Here is a 20,800-nt window from a genome sequence, read left to right on the forward strand (position 1 = left end):
ACACTTTTGTTCTCCTTTCTGTATGAGAGGAAGGGGTTAACTACTTTTGTTAAAGTTTCAAAGCCAGTTTTTATCTCAAAGCTTGGCTGTGATGTCTTTCATTCCTTTTTAACTCTTTAAGTTACTTACAAAATGTGCATGTTTTAAAAACCCTGATAATAAATCACTCCCAATGGACATTAAAAACTCCATAACTTTCAAATTTTCAAACTTTGATTAAAGTTCCTTAACAATGTTCCATTATATTCCAATTTTCCTTTCAAACCTCTGCTCAAAGCAGAATAAAACATCTTTTTGCCTCTTTATATCTTAAGACATTTCTACATATCTGATCAAATATTTCTCTCATATTCTGAATCAGCATTCTTTATACCTTTTTCCACTTACTATTTCTCTCCCCTCATCTGGCTTCTCTCCTTTTTTACTCTTACTATAAATAGAGGAGAGGTGATTTGTACTTTGATTACCTAATACTGAATCCCATTCAATTTCTGGACTAGTCAAATTTCCCTTGTTAATTGCATTGTACACATACACAATTTGCATAAAAATTAATTTTCTTTGCAGTACAAATTCATACATATTTTGTATTCACCTATTATTACTTTCTAACAAATTATATTTGAATACATGCTAATCCCTTATTTTTGAATACATGTTAATCCCTTCACAGATTTAAAAAACAATTTATATATCCTAATCAAGTACAACATTGTTTAAAAATTCCATTTTTCAATATACCGAATTCTTAATACCAGTGTTGATTCATATTTACAGATCTCCAAATTTAGACTCCTAAAATACCAATGCCATCATGTAATCACTTGTTGCTATTTTAAACAGTACATGTATTAAAATAACATCTCATTTTAAAATCCAAAATTTAAATCTTAGAGAAAGTTCTCCACAATATACTACAACCTTTCCCTGGCTGAATTTTGTACTTCTAGATCTTATGTTTACTAAGTAGCCAGTACTGTTTTTTGCCTCTGTAAAATAAAAAATTCCTTCTCTGTGACAGGCTGGCTATTAATTACATTCAAACAATTCTCAACCAGTGAAATCATGATATATCACCAGTCTTAACAATTCTCTAGGTTTTGTACAGAAGTAAATTTAGCTAACATTTCGCATTTAACTGATACACAATTAACACCATGAAATTACACTGTATTGTAGTACATTAGCAGACTCATTAGCAATTTTCCAAAGTTACATATATCGATGTCTTTAAGATTAAATCCTAGTGAATGGTCAAATTATTGGAACAAAATCTCCCTTTGTATATTCTGAACTTTTTTCTTTTTTCTTCTCTCAGAGGGCCCTTCTGAGACAAGGAAAAAGAAAAATTATGGAACATATATTTTACCTTTGTCCTCTATAAGTGTAGAGGTCAGTATTTTGTGAAGACCCAATTAAGAAAACACAAAGACAAGACCTAACAATGAGGATACACATAAGACAAACATTAAACATAAACTCAGGATCCTGTTAACTAAATGTATCTAATCTTTACATTATGTTAAAAAAAATTCTTGTGTGGTCTCAGTCTGAAAACTTCACCGAAAAAATCCACCTTTGTTGTGAACCATAGAGAAACAGCATAATCTGTGAACCCCATCAGATCCAGCTATAGTTGATGACTGTAACCACTCTCCAACTCCTCTCATTAATAAGTTTTTGCTGTATAATAAATCACTTCAATTTAAAAGAAAAAGGTGAATAAGTGGGAGGCCAATAAGAGAAAGAGTCTCATATAGATATTTTTATCTGGACTCCATCAAAAGATCAATGTAGTCTAGCAGAGCCATGTGCTAGTCAGAGCCAGACTGGATGGGTTATCTAAGATAAAAATCTTGATTCCTCTTTTGACTCCATTTCTGATCCACACCTTTTCTTATTGAGAAATATTATAGTCTTATTGGAAAACTTTAAGTTCTTAGCAAACCAGTAGTCAAGAGGTTAACATTTTCTCCTTTGATAAGAAATGCAGCTGCTTGGGCTCAAAGCTGCTTTTAGACAGTCAAGGTTAAAATTAGACAAAACCTCAATCTAGCAAGGGCTTTCTGCCCCAGAAAAGTATTCCTAGACTTAGCTTACTGATAATAAGGTGACTAGAATTCAGCCTTGGATCTTGTTCTATTCCAGACTATCTCTACCTTGAAGTCATTGACGCTCTTTTGACATGACATAATTTGTATTTTCTGTGCAACTTCAAAGTTTCTTTGTGCCTTTGTGTGAAATGGGGTTTGAATTCTGTATATATTAAACTTATGACTCAGTGGCACTTTGGAGAAGCAGCCATGAGCTGACAGAGAATTGTCTTGTCTCCTGCTTTTTTCTTTATCACCTAAGCAGTCCCTTGTCAGAATCCAGGAGCAGTTGGATAGCTTTCAACACACCTTGTATCTTCCAGAATACTGTCTCTTTAAATGCTGTTATGAGAAGTGAAGTATGTTGTTCTGTATTTGCCTGATTTCTAGCCTGCTTGTTCTCCTTGTTGCTTGATTTATTAAGAAACAAAAGTGTAGGGTGTATTTCTAAAGACTGTAATAAATTTTAATTTTGAAAAAAATCCTCTCCTATATCCTGACTGTGAATTGTGATTTTATACTCACACTGGTGGCTAGAGAGCTTCTTGGCCAAGACCTCCACTTGGATGATAGGGGGGCAGTCTTCGAATCCACTGGAGTATTGGATCCCTGCCAGCCCCAATGACTTCTTCAGTCTCTCTTAAAATAAGATATCTCTCACCGTAGCCAGACAGCATCCTCTCACTGGATCTTTTTTTCAGCCATGCTGGACTTTTATCTCTGTGCCAATCATACATCTATAGCCATCTGTTTTTTGTTCCCCTTCGGGTCACAGACCCCACTGAATGCAGGCTTGGTTACCTTTTTCACCAGCCCACAGCAAAAACAGAACTTGACTTGCTTTTCCTCCAACTGCTATACTTTTTGTGTGTGCACTTAACTGGAGGAATCTTATGTTACCTGCAACACAGAGGAGTTAAGAAGACTTTTTGGGCACTGGACCTTAAATTCTCCAGATGCTCCATGCTGGGCTGCCAAATGTTGGGATTTATAATATTTTGCATGGGGTTCCACATAACATGAAAGGGTTAGAAAGAATGACACTTAGCACCAGCAGGTTACTAACAATCTAGATTTATTTCATCACAGGCTTCAGGCTTCTATTGCTTCTATTTCTGCCAAAAGTCATGTGTATATTTATCTACTCTCTACCAAGGTAGCTCATTAAGGGAATCAAATGGTCAACAAAAATAATTTTGACTAGAGCCTGGCCTCTGGAGCCAGGGAGGGAATTGCCTCTGCCTTCCTATCATTATCAAGTTTACATTGTTCTCTTCTCTTCAACTGTGTCCTCTTTGTGAACTTACAGAATGAGAGGGAGAGTTTGGGGGGATTTAACCCCTTGGTCCCCCACATGTCCCCAATTGGCTAACAATGCATCTATCAATTATTTTTTGTTTTCTTTCCCTCTTATCCCCAAATTGTTGTAATCCCCTTTTTGTAAAGTGCAATGTTTTACACATCTCTAGTAAGAGAAGCTTTAGAAGTATAAGCTACATATGTGGAATGATTCAATGGGGATTGTGTGAAGGGAACTCCCCTCCCCCAGTACCACATACTGGATTCATGCTATCTGTGCCCCTGGACTACTATGTCATGTGACTGGATATCATGTGAATGCTCCAAACATAGGTCACAGGTGAAGAGTCCTAGGGACACAACCTGGAACTAAAGGTCTGGAGTAAAAGAAAGGATGAAAAAGGGGGTATGAAGGGGTGCTCTTTCTCTATTCCCATGGATGGCAGCATTGCAGGATGCTGGCTGGGAGCTATGAGGTAGAGCACCACGTGGCAAGATTAGAATTAGACTTTAATCTCTATCTGCCTTTTCCTTTTCAAATAAATATTAATAAACTCTATGGAAACTATGAACCAGTTTTTAATTTAACTTTAACAATTGCAAATATGAGTAATATGGAAATAGGTTTTGAACAATGATACATGTATCATAACCCAGTGGAATTGTCATTCTTTGGGAGCAGGGAAGAAAGAGGGGTGGGAAAAATCATGAATTATGTAACCATGCTAAAATATTCTAAATAAATAAATAAATTTAAAAATAAATAAATGGAGATTCAGATAACAAGCATTCATCATAAAATGCAGGAGGGATGCTATGTCTTCTAAAGAGATACCTCAGATGGAGCCCAAGGTGACCTGCCCTTTAGATCTGAGTCTAACCATAAATGACACAAGATTTAATAAAGATAAGATTTTGAAATATTCTTAGAAAACTAGACTTGGGAAGATTTTCAAACACTTCAGACAATATACAACATACAGCAACAAGGAACAATAATGACAAAAGAGAGACCAGTGAGAGACTTCTTTCTAAATGTGGAGAAGACAAGAATGAAAGCATAAGTGACAATAGGCCTGAAACATCGTGGACTAAACCTCACAATCCATCTACAGGAGAATCATTTTTGGGGATTAAATTATACCATGAAAGAAGGCATAAAAAGGGGCATGGCAGGAAGATGATAGGTAATAGTCATGGATTTTGAGGAGAATGAACAAGGAGAGGAAAAAGCTCAATAATGAACTGCATAATCAGAGACAAAATAAGAATCCTACTTTAGAGCAAAAGGTTATTAAAATTCTTTTAAAAAATAGAATTGTAATCTTAGTTCAAATGCAAGATCTGCTACTTGCTATGTAACTTTGAGTAAGCCACTCTGAAACTCCAGGCCTTTTTTTCTCATTTGTAAAATAAGGGCATTTGACCTTTTAAAATTATAAATATGTAACTCTGTGATAGAAAGTTGTGGCCAAATGTTTTTGGAGTTGGTGTAGTTCCAGGTAATGGTACCCCTGGTGGTATGTGGTTTGTTGTAAATTTAAAAATGTTTAAGGTACATAATGACACCTTTCTTTTAGCTCTACAAATAAGTAGTGAGGAGTAAGAATGAACCACTGTCAAAGAACTTTAAAATCTTTTTAGAAGATTTTGAGGGATATGGTGTATCCAGGGGAAAATTGCTTATGAGGTAAAAGGATAGAAATAAAGATCTCCATTCTCAAATGTATATAATTTAAGTCCGAGACTACCTACCTTAACCACCAAGAGGTGCCATTATCTTGTTAGGATCAGTCGTTAGAGCAATGCCAAAGGATTATGTCTCCAGAAAGGAGTCTTTTTATTCTAAACTACGGTCCTGCTTGTTGGGGTAAGCCTCTGCAACCAAGGGAAACATCAAAATTTATATTTTAATTCCACACTCCTTTCAGGACTGATTTGTGCTAAGATATTGTGATTTTGCTTGCCTGAGTTCCCTCTGAAAGCCTCCTACAACTTAAGGGAAGCCTTTGCCAGCTATATATTTCCTAATTTCTTGCATAACTTGCAACTCTTTTATCTTTCTTAAATCTGCAATTTTACCTAGTAATTCTATTCTTCATACCAATAGCCAGGAATAATGCAAGATATATTTATTGTGGGGAGAGTTCATAGTTTTATTAGATATCACTTGTCTTTCAGCAGCTACAAGGAGAATGAGTCCCAAGCAAAAGACCAGTTTATAACTTAAAACACACAGTCAATACATATTTGTACAGTTAAATTTATAAAGCACATTTCTTAAAGTTAATCACTATCAGTATATCTATAAACAAGCTCCTTTTTGCATTCCATTTCTCCATATGCTGGATTTTTATTTACCACTATTTTTAACTGGCTCATAACAATCCCATTTTACTTTAAAGGCACTCCAAGCATTAGATATAACAATTATTTTTGAGAATAAAATGATTAAACTTCACAAGGGTCAGCATTTTTTCCCCTCTTATTCCTCATACCCTTCTTTCTACTGGTGTTTTCCACCAAGTAGGGAACCTAGGATATAGAGCCATGGAATGTATGCATAGCCCAATGGCTATGTATATTATTAGAATGACCATCTAGACATATTAAGTAACCTGAAAACACTGAAAATTAGTTTTGTGATGCCTGACAGATACTTTAGACAGGAACAAACCAGACACTTTATTTTTAAACAGAACACATGATCAACTAAATATGTCTTAACTTTTAAGTATACTTGGTGAAGCAGTATGTATTAAGACAAGATCTTTTGAAAAGCCTTATAACACTTCTAACTTGCCATGGAGAGCACCTAAAGAATACTAATAAGAACTGCTGGCAAGACCCCCAGATTTCTATATTAGCATTAGCTCTAAGAGATCTACTCAGAAATAATTATTCCTTAGGGAAGAAAAATGGCCTCTATTCCCCTACAATCTCAAGACACATTTATAGCAGAAAACCAGTTTAATAATTCATAGTGGTAGGTATTCACATTAAGTGCTCAATACTTCTTTTTAGTCTCAGTGGCTCTTATCCATATTGATGTTACTGGCCAAATTGACTAGATACTTATGCCAGCAGTTGACACTGCTCAATGATTTCTTTGCCTTCCACATCAGAATATAAGCTCCTTGAAAGTAGGAATTTAGTTAACTGTATGTCCAGTTATTAGCACAGGGCCAGGCACATAGAAGGTACTTAATAAATTATTGACTAAGTGCTAGAGACATGCTAATAAGTCTTGCTTTCCAATTATCTTTTTTGTAGCATGACCTAGATGATACCATTCTCCTGTTTATACTTATCATTACAATATATTCCCATAATACAATATAATTTCCCACCTTATAGCTTCATTTTATATTGGCTATATTTTAATTGACTATTTCCTGATGAAATATATGACAATACTATAATTGCATCAGTAAACTGCCTACAAATTAGATGGTTTTGGAAAAATTTTAATTTAGGTAATTGTATTCATATTATATGGAGTCTTATTTACCATCTATCAATCCTTATTCAATAAGTTTATCCCTTTCCTGATTTAAATGTCATGTCTGCTTTTCAGTGTTTGACTATGACCGATATCAACCCCCTACCACATAAATTCCAGTGGCTCCTTATTACTACTACCAGGATCAAAAATCCTATGTCTGGCATTGCAAGGGACCTCACACTTGTGTCCCTCCCATTTCCATTCTTCTCACATCTTATTCTCTGCCACATACTCTTCAGTCCTGTGACACTGGCCTTGCTTTCCATGCCTGGAATACGCTCTCTCTCATCTTTGCCTGCTTCCTTACTTTAAGCCCCTCCAAAACATGTCTTCTCCATGTCAGAAGCCTTTGTCAATCCCTCCTAATATCAGTACCTCCACTGTTTAATTATTTATCCCACATATATAACTTGTTTATACATATGTTTACTCATTGTTTCCTTCATTAGATCATGAGCTCCTTAAGGGCAAGTATTGTTTTTTGCCTCTTTTTCTATCCCTATATGTGTCTGGCACATAGCAGGCACTTATTAAGGGCATACTAATTTTATTTTGTCCTAGATTTTAAGATCTATCTTTTTCTTTTGACCTACTTATCAAATTCCTAGACTGATTTGCAAACAAGATTTTTATAAAAGAGGACATAATTTAAGAGTCTAAAATGGTGTTTTGGGAATTTGGTCTTTAGAGTTTTGGTACTGCATTTTTAATAGGATACAAAATCTGTCTTTGAAAGGACTCATATATTCTCAACACAACAATCTGTCTAACATGGAAGCTTTGAAATAGGGCAGGCAGAGGAGAAATGTTTACAAACAGGAATTTTAGGAATAAATATCAAAAATAAGGTTAAGATTCTGAAGGTCTATAGAAAGGTGTGACAACATAAAGTAGAAATAGTGATTAAAGATTTCCTTCATTTTCCAAAGTGACTTTTCTGATGTTTAAGAAGAAACTATTTAGTTCACTAAAACTAAATTGATTCCCACCTCCCCCCATTACACTGTCTTTTCTGATGAAAAAAGGCCTAAGCTCTCAAAGAATATTTTTACACATTGATAGGATTTTTTCTCCACTATGTCTTCGCTGATGCCTAAAAAGATTTGAGCTTTGACTATAAGCTTTCCCACATTCACTACATTCATATGGTTTTTCCCCAGTATGGATTCTTTGATGATTAATAAGCCCAGAATTCTGACTGAAAGCTTTCCCACATTCATGACATTTATATGGTTTTTCTCCTGTGTGAATTCTCTGATGTTGAATAAGGATTGAACTCCGGCTGAAGGCTTTTCCACATTCATCACATTCATAGGGTTTCTCCCCACTGTGGATTCTCTGATGTAGAATAAGGGCTGAACTCTGACTGAAGAGTTTGCCACATTCATCACATTTATGCTGTTTTTTACGAGAGGGGTTTCCCTGCTTTCTTTCAAATCTACCCTCACGCTGATAGATTTCTCCATATTTGAAAATCTGAGCAACATCTATATTAAGGGTGCCAGAAATATCATCCTGTGGTTCTATGCCTGAATAAATCTCCTGATTTGAAAGGGATTTCCCATTCTCAGTCTGAGGATCACCATCTGAAACAACAGAAAATTCAAATGTTACTTATTTCCTCTGTTTAGAGAAAGGAATCTAATGGAGGCAGAAGAGTATGATCCATAAAATATAAACACATTAAAGTTAATGGCTTATTCTTATAAAATATTATAATAATGAGAATGTGAAAGAGAAAGCAAAACAAAATTACCATCAGTCAGAAATGAAAAGCTATGAAAATAATGAGATAATCAAAGAAACAAGTAGGCAGTAAAAAGCCTGTCACAATGACTAGAAAATCAATCAAGGGCCTTTTAAATGAAGGGATCAAGTTAGGAATAAACAATCAGTAGAGAGGGTGAGAAGGATCAATTAGAATATAGAGCTTTGGGAAATATGGATAAAAAGAAATGGTTGGAAAAGTAACAATAAAGGAATGATGAAATTTTGAATTTTGTATTCGAGTTCTGATCTATACTACTTGATAAAATGTGAAAGTTGTTATCTGAGAGGAAAATAAAAACGTAACTAGTAGATTTAAGAAAGTCTAAAAGTGTAGCAAGTTCAATATTATTTGAAGTGTTTGATCAAACAAATTCAGATATCTGGATGAAATGCCCTTTGGGGCCTCTCCCAATGCTAAGCCTTGATGACTCAGAGCTATTACAAATATTCCTTCATTTTAAGGGAGTAAGAGTTCAGTCACCAGATGAATGGTGATTAGTCAGAGGATATTTCTGAAATATATAGTCTAAGGCAGTGTTGGCAAAGTATTGGCACACATGCTGGGCTGGCACAGGGGAGCTGCTCTGTTCCCCTCTTACCAGGGCCCGAGGATATTTTTGCATGCCCCCACCCCTCTATACAGCTGCCCAAAGTGAGCACTTCCTCCCTCCGCTCTCTGGATTCATACAGGGGGCTCACAGACAGCTTGAGGATGCAGTTTGGGCACAATAACTTGAAAACGTTCACCAAGGGGGCAGCTAGGTGGCTCAGTGGATTGAGAGTCAGGCCCAGAGATGGGAGGTCCTGGTTTCAAATCTAGTCTTGGACACTTCCCAGCTATGTGACCCTGGGCAAGTCACTTAACCCCCATTGCCTAGTCCTCACAGCTCTTTTGCTTTGGAACTAATACACAGTCAGGGTTTAAAAAAAGAAAAAAAAGAAAAGAAAAGAAAACATTTGCCAACCATGGTCTAAAGGGACTTAAGACAGGAAGGAGGGAGATGAAGGGTGAAGGGACAAAGTAACATCTGGCAAACAAAAGTATCATTGAGATTTAAAAAAAAAATAGACTGTGATCCAATATTAGGCTAAAGGGCGGTACACAGACTAACAGCAAGGTAGTGACAAATCTAAAGACTTATGATAGCTTACATTAGAAATAAATCAATTACTTTAGTATTTAGAAGACTTCTTGGTAGTTTAAAATCTGATTCCTTTTGGGTAAACAGATTATCAAGGAAGGGGTTTCAAGGGAAAAAATGACTGATGTAGTCGGCATGTGGGAATAAAAACTCTTAGAAGTTCATGACAATCTGATAAGAAGTTATGCTAAAAAGATCACACTATATACACCTGGAGGTAGTTTTCTTGCCCGGAGAGGGACATTTCCTAATGAGAGGTAAACAAGCAAGAACAGTTTTCTAGAACACTACTGAAAGGCACCAATATTTTGTGCTATAAATTCTATCCCATACAGAAGCCAATTCCTTACCACTGTGTCTTAGAGAGTGGAACTCCCAGGCTTCCCATTTAAGCTCATTCTCCATGGGTAGGGGATGTATATTTGATGACTCCTCAGTTGTTTCCTGAGGTTCCATCTCTTCTACAAGATCTTCTTGTGCTCGACCACTGAATGAGACCTGGAATCAGTTTAGTTATTGGAGGATAGTAGGGGTGTAGAAGGGAATCACAGTTGAAATTAGAAATAAAATAGAGAAAAGAGAACATATACATTTCAGGAAGAATTAATAGAGCAAAGAGAGTCTTATTCTATCATCTAGTATAGTAAAAATGGTTCAGAAAACAAGAAAAAATGGACAAAAAAACTTTCCAAACTGGTAAAGTAGGGAATGAAATGTAGTTAACTTTTCATTGTTATAGATTGCCCCCAAGATCCATGCCCACATTCTCAAATGATCAATAAATATTAAGTGAATTTTTTAGGCCAGGTACTGTGTTAAATGCTGGGGCTACAACAAGAGGCAAAAGGCTGTACTTGCCCTCAAGGAGCTTACAATCTAATGAGAGAGACAGCATGCAAACATATATAAAAAGCAAGCTATATTCAGAAAGGAAGAGGGAGAACATTCCAGAAATGGGAGGTAGCTAGAAAGAATACCCAGACCTGAGAGATGGAGTGTCTTGTTCTTGGAACAGCCAGTAGGCCAGTGTCACTGGATCAAAGACTATGTGTTGGGTTAGTAAAGGATAAGAAGACTGGAAATATAGTAGAAGGCTAGGTTATGAAGGGCCTGGAATGACAAACTGTATTTTATATTTGTTCCTGGAGGCAACAGGAAACCACTGAGAAACATATAAGGAGAGAATTGTGTGTGTGTGTGTGTGTGTGTGTGTGTGCGCATGAGCACAGCATGATTGGATCTTAGGAAAATTATTTTTGTGGCTAACTGGGAGGATAGATTACAGTGGGAAGATGCTTGAGGCAGGCAGACTCACCAACAGAATATTGAAATAATCTAGACATGAGGCAATAAAAGCCTACCCTAGAGTGGTGGCAATATCAAAACAGAGAAGCCATATTGGAGAGATGCTGCAAAGGTGAAATCAAAAGGATGATGAAAGAACAGATATAAGGAGTGAGAGATAGGAATCCAGGAGGACTCCTAGGTTGTGAACCTAAAGGACTAGGAGGATGGTGTTACCTCAATAGTAATAAGGAAGGGGGTGGGGGAATTTAGAGGAAAAGATGAGTTCTATTTTGGACATAATGAGTTTGAGATTTCTACTGAATATCCAGTGAGAAATGTCTGAAGGTCAGTTGGATATATGAAATGGGGAGTTGGCAAAGAGATTGGGGCAGGAGAGAAAGATCTGAGAATCAATCCATGGGAGCTGATGAGACCACCAGGTGAAGAAGGGAAGACAGCCAAGGATAGAACCCTAATGGATAACTATCTAGAGGGTATGCAATCAGATAGATAGAAGGAAAATGAGGAGGGAGGGTTGTCCTGAAAACCTAGAGAAGAGAGTATCAAGAAATTATCACAGATAATTCCCCTTCCTACCTGATGTCCTGGTTCATCAAGCTCTCTTTCCAGATCTTCCAGAATGGTCACTGCCTCTTCTCCATTTTCTGGATGATGCTCTCGAACCCAGGTCTGGAGCTCTTTGGGCAAGATGGTCAGGAACTGCTCCAAAACCAATAGCTCTAGGATCTGCTCCTTTGTATGTCTCTCTGGTCTAAGCCAGAGACGACAAAGCTGACGGAGTTGGCTTAGGGCTTCACGGGGTCCCGGGGAATCCTGGTAACCAAACTGCCTGAACTGTTGGCGAAAAATGTCTGGACCATGGCAGTTGTTCCAGTGGACACTAGATCCCTGTCCATAGGTGTGGTCCTCCTCTATCTTCACTCTTAAAATATTCTCTTTTTCAGTTAGAGTGGGAGAAATCAATACTGAATCCTCACTCAATTCTGCAGACATTCTGAATGAGAATATCTTGGAAGGAAACTTACTTTAGTTAGGGTCCAGCTCTTCTTCAAAATCACTCCTATAGTAGTGGGAAAAAAAAAAAAAAAAAAAAAAAAAAGAGAGAGAGAGAGGTAAAAAATGGCTAAACCTATAAGAACTTAAGATATATATATATACACATGATAACAAAGACTAGTCAGGATCTAGTGAGATTTGATTTTCTACGAGATGGAAAAATAAGGCTAAACAAAGAAATAATGGCATTTATTCCTTATATAAACCACAACTTAGGGAAGGAACATTTAGTCAAAGCACTGCAGCCCTAACTCTTGGCTTAATGCTAGTTCCTCTTTTACCACTTTTGGCTTTGTAATTTTAAATTTTATTTAAATTTAAATTTCCCTGAGCTTCAATTTCCTCATCTGTAAAAGGTGAATGCTAGATGGCAAAGTGGATAGAGTATAAGACTGGAATCAGGGATATTCATTATCTTGATTTTAAATCTGACCTAAGACACTAGTTGGATCATGCTCGGCAAGTTACTTAACCCTATTTGCCTCAATTGCCTCACCTGTAAAATGACCTAGAGAAAGACATGGTGTTCTATCCACCAACTGCCTCTAAAATGGTAAAGAGCATTATTTGTAAATTATAAAGAGCAATTTAAATCATATGAGAAATTTTCATCAATATTATTATTCATATAGTCAGAGATGACTGTGAAAACAGCAAATAAAAAAATTAGCTAGAATGAACTAAAAACCTATGAAAAAAATCCTCCAGCATATGGGTCAGATTCTGGGGAAAACAGTTGCCTGAGAGCTAAACAGTGGATAATGTGTACATTGATCCCCAGCAAGTAATTCTTAAAAATTTAAAGGAGTTCTAACTTTTTCTTCAAATAATTTTAAGTACCACAAATCTACAAATGGGTGGTAGAGTAAAATCTGCATTGCTGTGGTAATGTTGTGGTAAAATCTGCTCAAATGTTATATGGGCCTAGTTTACAGTTATTTAGATTGTGGGTAACCAGTACATTTTTTTTTCCTCCAGTGAACCAAAGATAAGTGACAGAAAAAATTTAACCACTTCTACCTTCGCTCTTTAGGTACTATGAATTTTTTTCAAGAAACATTTACTGAAATAAAATGAACGTGATTCAAGCCTACTTAGTAACTATAATCAAGGATAAGTTATTCCTCTTAGTTAAAAAAATTTCATAATGTACTAACCAAGAGAAACAGACTCCAACAAACTCTAGGAGTCAGAGATAAGTACTTATCAGAAAAAGGATCTAAAAGTCTCCTTTTTTGTTCCAAAAAATGAAACTGGAGTTAAAGGTGTTTTATTGGCAACTTACCTTCCTTTGCCCACGTATTTATTCAGTTGCCAAATACTTTTATTTATACAATTCAATAATGATCTATCTCTCTAATTTGTTGCCTATTTACTCAAACACTCAACTATCCTGGTTTAGGCCCGGATCACCTACTGCATGCACTACTCATATCTCCCTATTCCATAGTCACAAAGCTGCTAGAATGTTTTTCCTACAGCATGGAACTTTTATATTCAATGAACTCCGGTAGTTTCTTCATAAAGGATTAAATTCAAACAAATGTTATATACAAAAGAGTTTTGGCATTTTAAAACCTTAAAGGGTTAACAATCCTATTCCAACCGGTCTATCAAACTCCTTTATTCATCCACTTATTTTTCCCTGAACTCTTGCAGTCCAGTCAGATTGACTTTGCTGGTCTTCACACAGTACACTTCATCTCCCATCTTCTTAACTTTGCAATGAATGCATCCTTTGCCTGGAATGCACTCCCTCCTTATCTTTGCTTCTTACATCTCCTTGTTTCCTTCAAAACAAGAAACCCTTTCTGCACGAAATGTTTTCCCAGATGCTAGTATTCTCTCCAAAATTCCCTAGTCTTTATTTTGCATATCTTTAATTACATAAACATTTAACCCTCAATAGAATGCAAGCTCCTCGAAAGAATGAATGCATTATTATTCAGTGCTTTGCAGTTTGTACGTGTTTAAAAAAATGCTCATTCATTTATTGGTCAAAAAGAGCATGCAGAATCGAAAGCTACATAAGAAAAAACTCCCTTCTCCTTTTTCTTGCCTATTTTATGAAAAAAAAAAAATAATTCCCCCCTCAGTACATCCAAGATGAATAGGGCGGGGAAGAGCCAGCAAGGAGTTTTAAGACAGGGATAGAGCACTCTCTAAAAACAACTTTCCTGTTTTGGTAGCAGGAGCTCGAGTCTCTCAGCCCCCTCCAGGCACATCCCAGGAGAGCCGCAGAGGAGGCGACGTGCGGGAGGACCTGAGCTTTTTCAGACCCTCAACCCAGCACTCACCTACTTCCAAGAAGACCCCTCGAAGACTTCCGCACACACCCAACCTGGACTACTCTTCCCAGAAGCCCTTGCACACAGCCCCTACTTTCACCAGACAGGAACCTCCCTCAGAATACTAAACTCAGTGGCTCTGCAGTCAGGAATGGGGCAGGGGTTTAGAACGTCACACTGGGGTTGCCATGAAAAATCGTAGTCCTTGCTCCCGCCCCTTTCCCTTCCCTGCCCTTTCTTGCAAGTCTTTGGCTGTGGCTGCAGCAGTTTCTCCACTTGTACCCTTGAAAGGCAAGGGTGAAGCCTACCGGCCCCTGGGTCTCCCAACCTCACACTTTTGGTTGCCTGACCCCAAGCTGCAGGATCGTCGTTCTCACCTCCAGCCCAGGAAGGAGGCAGTAAGTCTTTTCGGGGCTGTCGTAAAAAGACGTTAAAGAAACCTTCTCCCAGAAGCCTTCTGGCTGAGCTGCTTCCGGTTCTTATCAGGATTAGGCAAGGAGGGAAATGACTCAAGCGGTTGCCATAGAGATTGGGAACTCAGAATATATTATCGTAGATGAAATTTAAAAAGGCAGTAAGCATTATTCCTAACCTTGACGACTACTCCTTGTCCTGTCTCACACCACATTTGCAGTCAGCTGCCAAATCTTTTTCCACCTCCACAATATTTCTGGCATCCACCCTCTTCTCACTACTCACAAAGCCACTAAAATAACCACCTTAGTTTAGGTACTCGTCTCTTGCTTGCGCTTTTGCAATAGCTTTCCCTGCCTTAAACCTCTCCTTTCTCCAATCTACGTTCCACACAGCTAAGAGAATGACTTTCATAAAAGTGCAGGACTGACCGTGGCATTCCTTTGTCCAATAAACTAATGACTCGAGTTAAAAGAAGAAAAAAAAAAAGGCATTGCAAAAGTCTCAGTGCAGTTTAAAATCCTGTATAATCCCGTAAAAACTATTTGGCTTTTAAAACCCTTTAAAACCTCGCGTTAACCTTCCTTTCCATAGATAACATGTTAAATCAGGGGATTGAAACAATTTATCCAATAGCTTTCCAATTATACATTAGAAAGTTACATAACGTAACCTAGTACCTTGCAAGTATGGCAAACGTTTGGTTTTGGCATTTATTTTTAATTTTTTTAAAGTATGATTTCATTATGAATTGGAAAATGTATTAAAATATAAATTCAATGTCAAATTATTTAGAACAAATGTTGACAGAAAAGGAATATCACATTTAAGATGCAAAAAAATATATAGTTTATCCTATAAGTTAATAGTTAATGATTTTCTCACCAGTAGTTTCCACTTTATATAAAGATATTTATTTGGTTATGAGAAATCTTGGTAATAGTTTGTAGTAGATAAACAAGAAGGGTAGAAAGGATATACACTGAGTTTACATTCCTCAAGTAAGGTCACCATTACCAAAATATCCCAGTTTTCATTTGTGCAAAGTCCTAAAACAATGAACAGCAAGTTATCTTGGCTGAATGTCTTACTCAGCTTAAAATAAATTTCTTCTTGCATACATCAGTTGAGATTTTTCATGTAGTATATTAATAGTCACTTAATCCACAAGATCATTTGAAAATTAATGTTTCCTGTAAATATTTGCACAAAGGGTAAAAAAAAATGGAGCAAAGAGTTTGGAAATCAGAGCCAGTGCATCTGACAAAAATTTGAATTCAAGCTTTTGCATAGCAAGCAGTGATTAACTTAAATTATGCATAGTTTCTATAATTCTGACAAAATGCAAATGCCATTCTTCTCTGATTATAAACATTTTTTCATAAGGGCCAACTCCTTTTCCAATAATGCAAATTAATGGAACACTAGGTAAGACTGTATAAACATGATGTTTGGGGTCAGTTGTTCTCTTTTTTAGATCCTGAACATTCATCAGTGTTCCAATACATTGAAATACTGAAGGCATATCTCATGTCATACTACACCTGCAATATTTTGATAACTCAAAACAGATAAGTTATTTGTACAAAAATATTTATAGCAGCTCTTTTTGTGGTGGCAAAGAACTGAGAATGGCAAGCATTTTAAAATAATAAGGTTGACAAACCCACAGATCCAAGCTTTTGGAAGTAGAACTCACTATTTGACAAAAATTGTGAGGAAAACTGGAAAACAGTAACTTTGACTACATTAGATTTCAAGGATTTTGCACAAATAAAATCAATGCAATCAAGATTAAAAGAGAAAAAAAAACTGGGGAAAATTTTTATAGTGAGTGTCTGACAAAATTTCTCAATCTGAGAACTGATTCAAATGTATAAGACTACAAGTCATTCCTCAATTAATAAATGGTCAAAAGATATGAACAAACAGTTCTCAGATGAAGAAATCAAAACCACTGTTAAAGAAATGCAATTAAAACAACTCTGAGGTACCACATCACACCTATTAGATTGGTTAATATGACAAAAAAGGAAAACAACAAATATTGGAAGGAATGTGAGAAAATTAGATACTAATACATGCTTTGTGGAATTGTGAATGGAATCAACCACTCTGGAGAACAATTTAGAATCATTCCTAAAGGGTCATAAAACTATATACCCTTTGACCCAGCACGAAGTCTGTATCCCAAAGAGATCAAAGATAGGGGAAATCAACCTACCTCTACAAAGATATTTATAGCAGCTCTTTTTGTGGTGGCAAATAATTGGAAACTGAAGGGATGTCCATGTGGTATTATAATTGTAATGGAATGCTTTTGTGCCATAAGAAATGATGAACAGGATGATCATAATAGAAAACCTGGAAAGAGTAATATGAAGTAATGCAAAGTGAGATTTATATGAAATGATGCAAAGTGAAATGAGCAAAACTAGGAGAAACTTATTATGTAACAAAAATAACATAAGGTGATCAAGCGTGAGTTCAGCAGTGCAAAGATCTAAGACAACCTCCAGAAACACATAACAAAAAAAGCTATGCACTACCATAGAGGAATTGATGGAGTCTGAATGTAGATTGAAACATACCATTTTTCACTTTATGAAACATCATTTTTCACTTCCTTCATGAAGTTTTTAAAAATCATATAAGCAATATGTGTCTTCTTTCACAATATGACAAACAAGGAAATATGTATTAAATTATAGCATATGCATAACCTATATAACATTACCTGCCATCTTGGAGAAAGGAGAGGATAACAAAATGTCAGAAAGCAAATATTTAAAGTTAAATCAATTTCTAAAAAAATATGGTTGTTTAAAATGTCAGACTAATACAAATATTTTAGAGATAATATGGCAATATGCAAAAAATTATCACTAGGACTCCATTCTGGAAAAGGAGAAAGGGACCTCTCTCTCCATATTAGGTATATATAGAAAAGCTAAAAATTAAAAACCATTCATACTCCAAATAATTTAAAACTCAGCTCAAGCATCAGCTTTACATGAAGCCTTTCCTAGAGCCTTTCTTACCCTACCACCTCCACCCCTAACCCCATTCAAATTCTCTTTCAGAATGTATGCTTTGGGGCAATTGAGAGCCAGGACTAGAGATAGATCTTGGGTTCAAATATGGCCACATATAATTCCTAACTGTGTAATCCTGGGCAAGCCCTTAACCCCTGTTGCCTAACTCTTACCACTCTTCTGCCTTTGAACATACACAGTATTGATTCTAAGACAGAAGGTAGGGTTTTAAAAAAATTTAAGCTCTCTGAGAGTAGGGGTTATTCACTTTTGCTTTTTGAGTCCACTACCTACCACAATGTTTGGTACATAGGTATGCATATACACTGATTACAACACATTTTTTTTTAAAGGAAGAGGAAGGAAAACTGGGTCAGATAAGGTTGAATTTCAGAGATGTTTGAAAACAAACTAAACTTTTAGTTAAATGCTTGTTAAAAGTTAGGAGAATTGAGAGTTGAATTCTTGTTTTGAATATTCTAAAATTTTGATTTCTGCTTTATTAGTTCCAATAAGAATTTTGAACCATATCAGAAATGACATCATTGGGCAAGTTTTACATATATCAGTAAAGTACTTTGGCAGAAAATTTTCTACTACAACTAATTTGAATTTTTAGTTACTTGCTATCAGAAGTATAAAATGACAAGAATTTTAGAATCCAGATTTGGGCCTTATGTGCCATTTAGCTTAATTCCTACCTGAAGAGGAATCCACTCTGTGATTTTAGCTTCTGTAAGATTTCCAGTTACTACAGTAGAATGTATGTTCTTTAAAAGAAGAAACTTTTTAAATTTTACTTTTGTACTCTCAACTCTCAGGACAATACCTTTCACATAGTAGTCTAATATATCTTCCATGATGAGCTTGAAAATATTTTAAGAAGGCTATTGAATCCTTTCTGAATCTTCTCCTGTGTAACAAGTACTAAATATCTTGCTTATTATGCCTAGGAATTGTCTACCTTTGTCAGATAGAGACCTCCATGTTTTCTGAAACTTTAAAGGCCTGTTTAGTTACTAGATCAGATTTTTCAGGGGAAATTTTGATAGTCATATTGAACTGCAATGATAAATTTGTTGTTAGTGTTTATAGTTCTTCGTAATCTGGATATGGCCTATCATATATTGACAAATATAGTGCCCTTTACACATATTTTAGCCAAATTGGCCTAAATTTGCTATATATGACATTTCATCTCCTATCCTCCCTGCCTAGAATATACTCCCTTCTCACCTCTGTTTTTAAGAATTCTTATTTTCCTACCAGGCAATGTATCATCTTCCAAACCAGGTCTTTTCTGATGCCTCCAATTGTTAGGAACTTCTTCCCTACCCAAATCACTTTAAATATTTTTTACTTTTCCTTAACTATGTTGTTTCTCTTTAGTAGAAAATAAAGGCAGAGGCTGCTTTTGTTTTTTATTCCCAGAGTCTGGTACACTTAAAGCACTTAATAAATGTTTGCTGAATAAATCTCTTAATTCCTTAGGAATCTATCGTGCTTATTTAATCAAATGAGGGTAGTTGTACCCTTTGGAATGACTATCATCTTATTGGGGGGAATAATACACAACAATGATTATCTGTGGGGAGTTCATTACTTTATTGGTCATTGGTCTATTCCCTTTCTTTAGCCACAAGGAGAATGAATCCCAAGCAAAAGACTTATATTTTCTATAACATAAAATAATACATCATATCAATATACAGTCATACATACATACTTAATTCATTATAGTCCACATGACATAATCACTATCAGCATATTTATAAAAAAGCTCCATTTTGCACTCATTTCTCCACACTGGCTTTTTTTTGGTGACTTGTTGCCATTTATTTGTCACATGTATCGTAAAGTGGCCCACACTTATTTCAGCTTTTTGGAAAATATATTCATCATCGTGGGAGAAGAATGAAATGACTATATTTTGTGAGGGTTACAGACAGACCAAAGGGCCAATTACTGGTACCTTTTTTTTCCTTATTCTTTCTCATGGCTCATGTTAGTATCTTATATTTTCTACCCAGTGTAATTGTTGCAAAAGTGGTATAACTGAAGCATAACAGGAGAATACAGTCAATGGAGTACATTACATAAGCATTATTACTAACAAAATGTGTATTATTATAATACATATAATGAATCCCTCAAAAGGGAAAATTTGTTTATCAGTTTATGTCAAAGTCATTTAAATAAACCAGTTATTTTATTTTCAAATAGAACACTTGTTTTCATTAAACATACAGGTATAACTTCTGTGCTACTATAGTTATCCAATACATACTGATGAGCTGCTGAAAAATATAAAATGTTTAAAATTTATATAGTAGGGATGTTTTTAATTTCAATTTTGAAAAATGTGTATAAAAGATTTTGGCAAGCTCTTTAAATCAGGTATTACCAATTTCTACATTTTTGTGGTATCATTGTGGATCCAGGCTCAGATCTCAACTCAATTTGGAAACAATAAGCTCACCCTATGCTAGGAAAATTCTCGAGTGATAACCCAAACCTCAAATTTACTTGAATTAAAAATGCAAGTCAATTTTTAATTTATGTTGGGAAAATATATCTATTAACCACAACTACATAGTTGTGTTAACTAGTTGCTTTTTCTGGTATTAAGCTATCTGGTGAATACTATTAAAAACATCCCTTTTCAGTTATGGGTTGGACTAGCCTCTCAGGGACTGAAATGTGAAAAAATTATTCCCTTTGCCTTAATTCTAAGTGATATTTACAATAAGATGCAATAGCCCAATTCTCAATTATAAAGATATGATGCTTTCCAATATAGACACATGTATAGGCTAATAAGGAGATCTTCTTAGAAAATGCTGCAGATATACTGAAAAAGTCTTACCCTACAACTTTCCTTTTCCTAGAT

At 35.7% G+C, this 20,800-nt stretch overlaps 1 protein-coding gene across 2 annotated transcripts; it reads right to left on the reverse strand.

Moving 5' to 3' along the window:
• Window positions 1-7,910: 7,910 nt before the first annotated feature.
• LOC123248014 (zinc finger protein 24-like) lies at window positions 7,911-12,110 on the reverse strand. 2 transcript variants are annotated; one of them, XM_044677158.1, is made up of 4 exons: window positions 11,694-12,110; window positions 10,160-10,307; window positions 8,097-8,483; window positions 7,911-8,018 (listed from the first exon to the last, which is right to left on the reverse strand). In XM_044677158.1, the coding sequence occupies exons 1-4, from the start codon at window positions 12,108-12,110 to the stop codon at window positions 7,933-7,935; spliced, it is 1,038 nt and encodes a 345-aa protein (XP_044533093.1). In that variant the 3' UTR covers window positions 7,911-7,932. The 2 variants fall into 2 exon arrangements, with proteins under 2 accessions (XP_044533093.1, XP_044533092.1); XM_044677157.1 differs by having other exon boundaries at window positions 7,911-8,483.
• Window positions 12,111-20,800: the final 8,690 nt, after the last annotated feature.

The sequence above is a fragment of the Gracilinanus agilis genome, chromosome 4 (assembly GCF_016433145.1).
Source record: "Gracilinanus agilis isolate LMUSP501 chromosome 4, AgileGrace, whole genome shotgun sequence".
Lineage (NCBI taxonomy): Eukaryota > Metazoa > Chordata > Mammalia > Didelphimorphia > Didelphidae > Gracilinanus > Gracilinanus agilis.

Bases quoted from the DNA above. Each gene is read 5' to 3' on its own strand.
- LOC123248014 (XM_044677157.1), bottom strand. From the start codon at position 12,110: ATGTCTGCAGAATTGAGTGAGGATTCAGTATTGATTTCTCCCACTCTA. The intron at 10,308-11,693 runs GTAGGAAGGGGA...AACTGATTCCAG, and splicing joins TTGATGAACCAGGACATCAG to GTCTCATTCAGTGGTCGAGC. The intron at 8,484-10,159 runs GTAAGGAATTGG...CTGTTGTTTCAG, and splicing joins CCACTCTCTAAGACACAGTG to ATGGTGATCCTCAGACTGAG.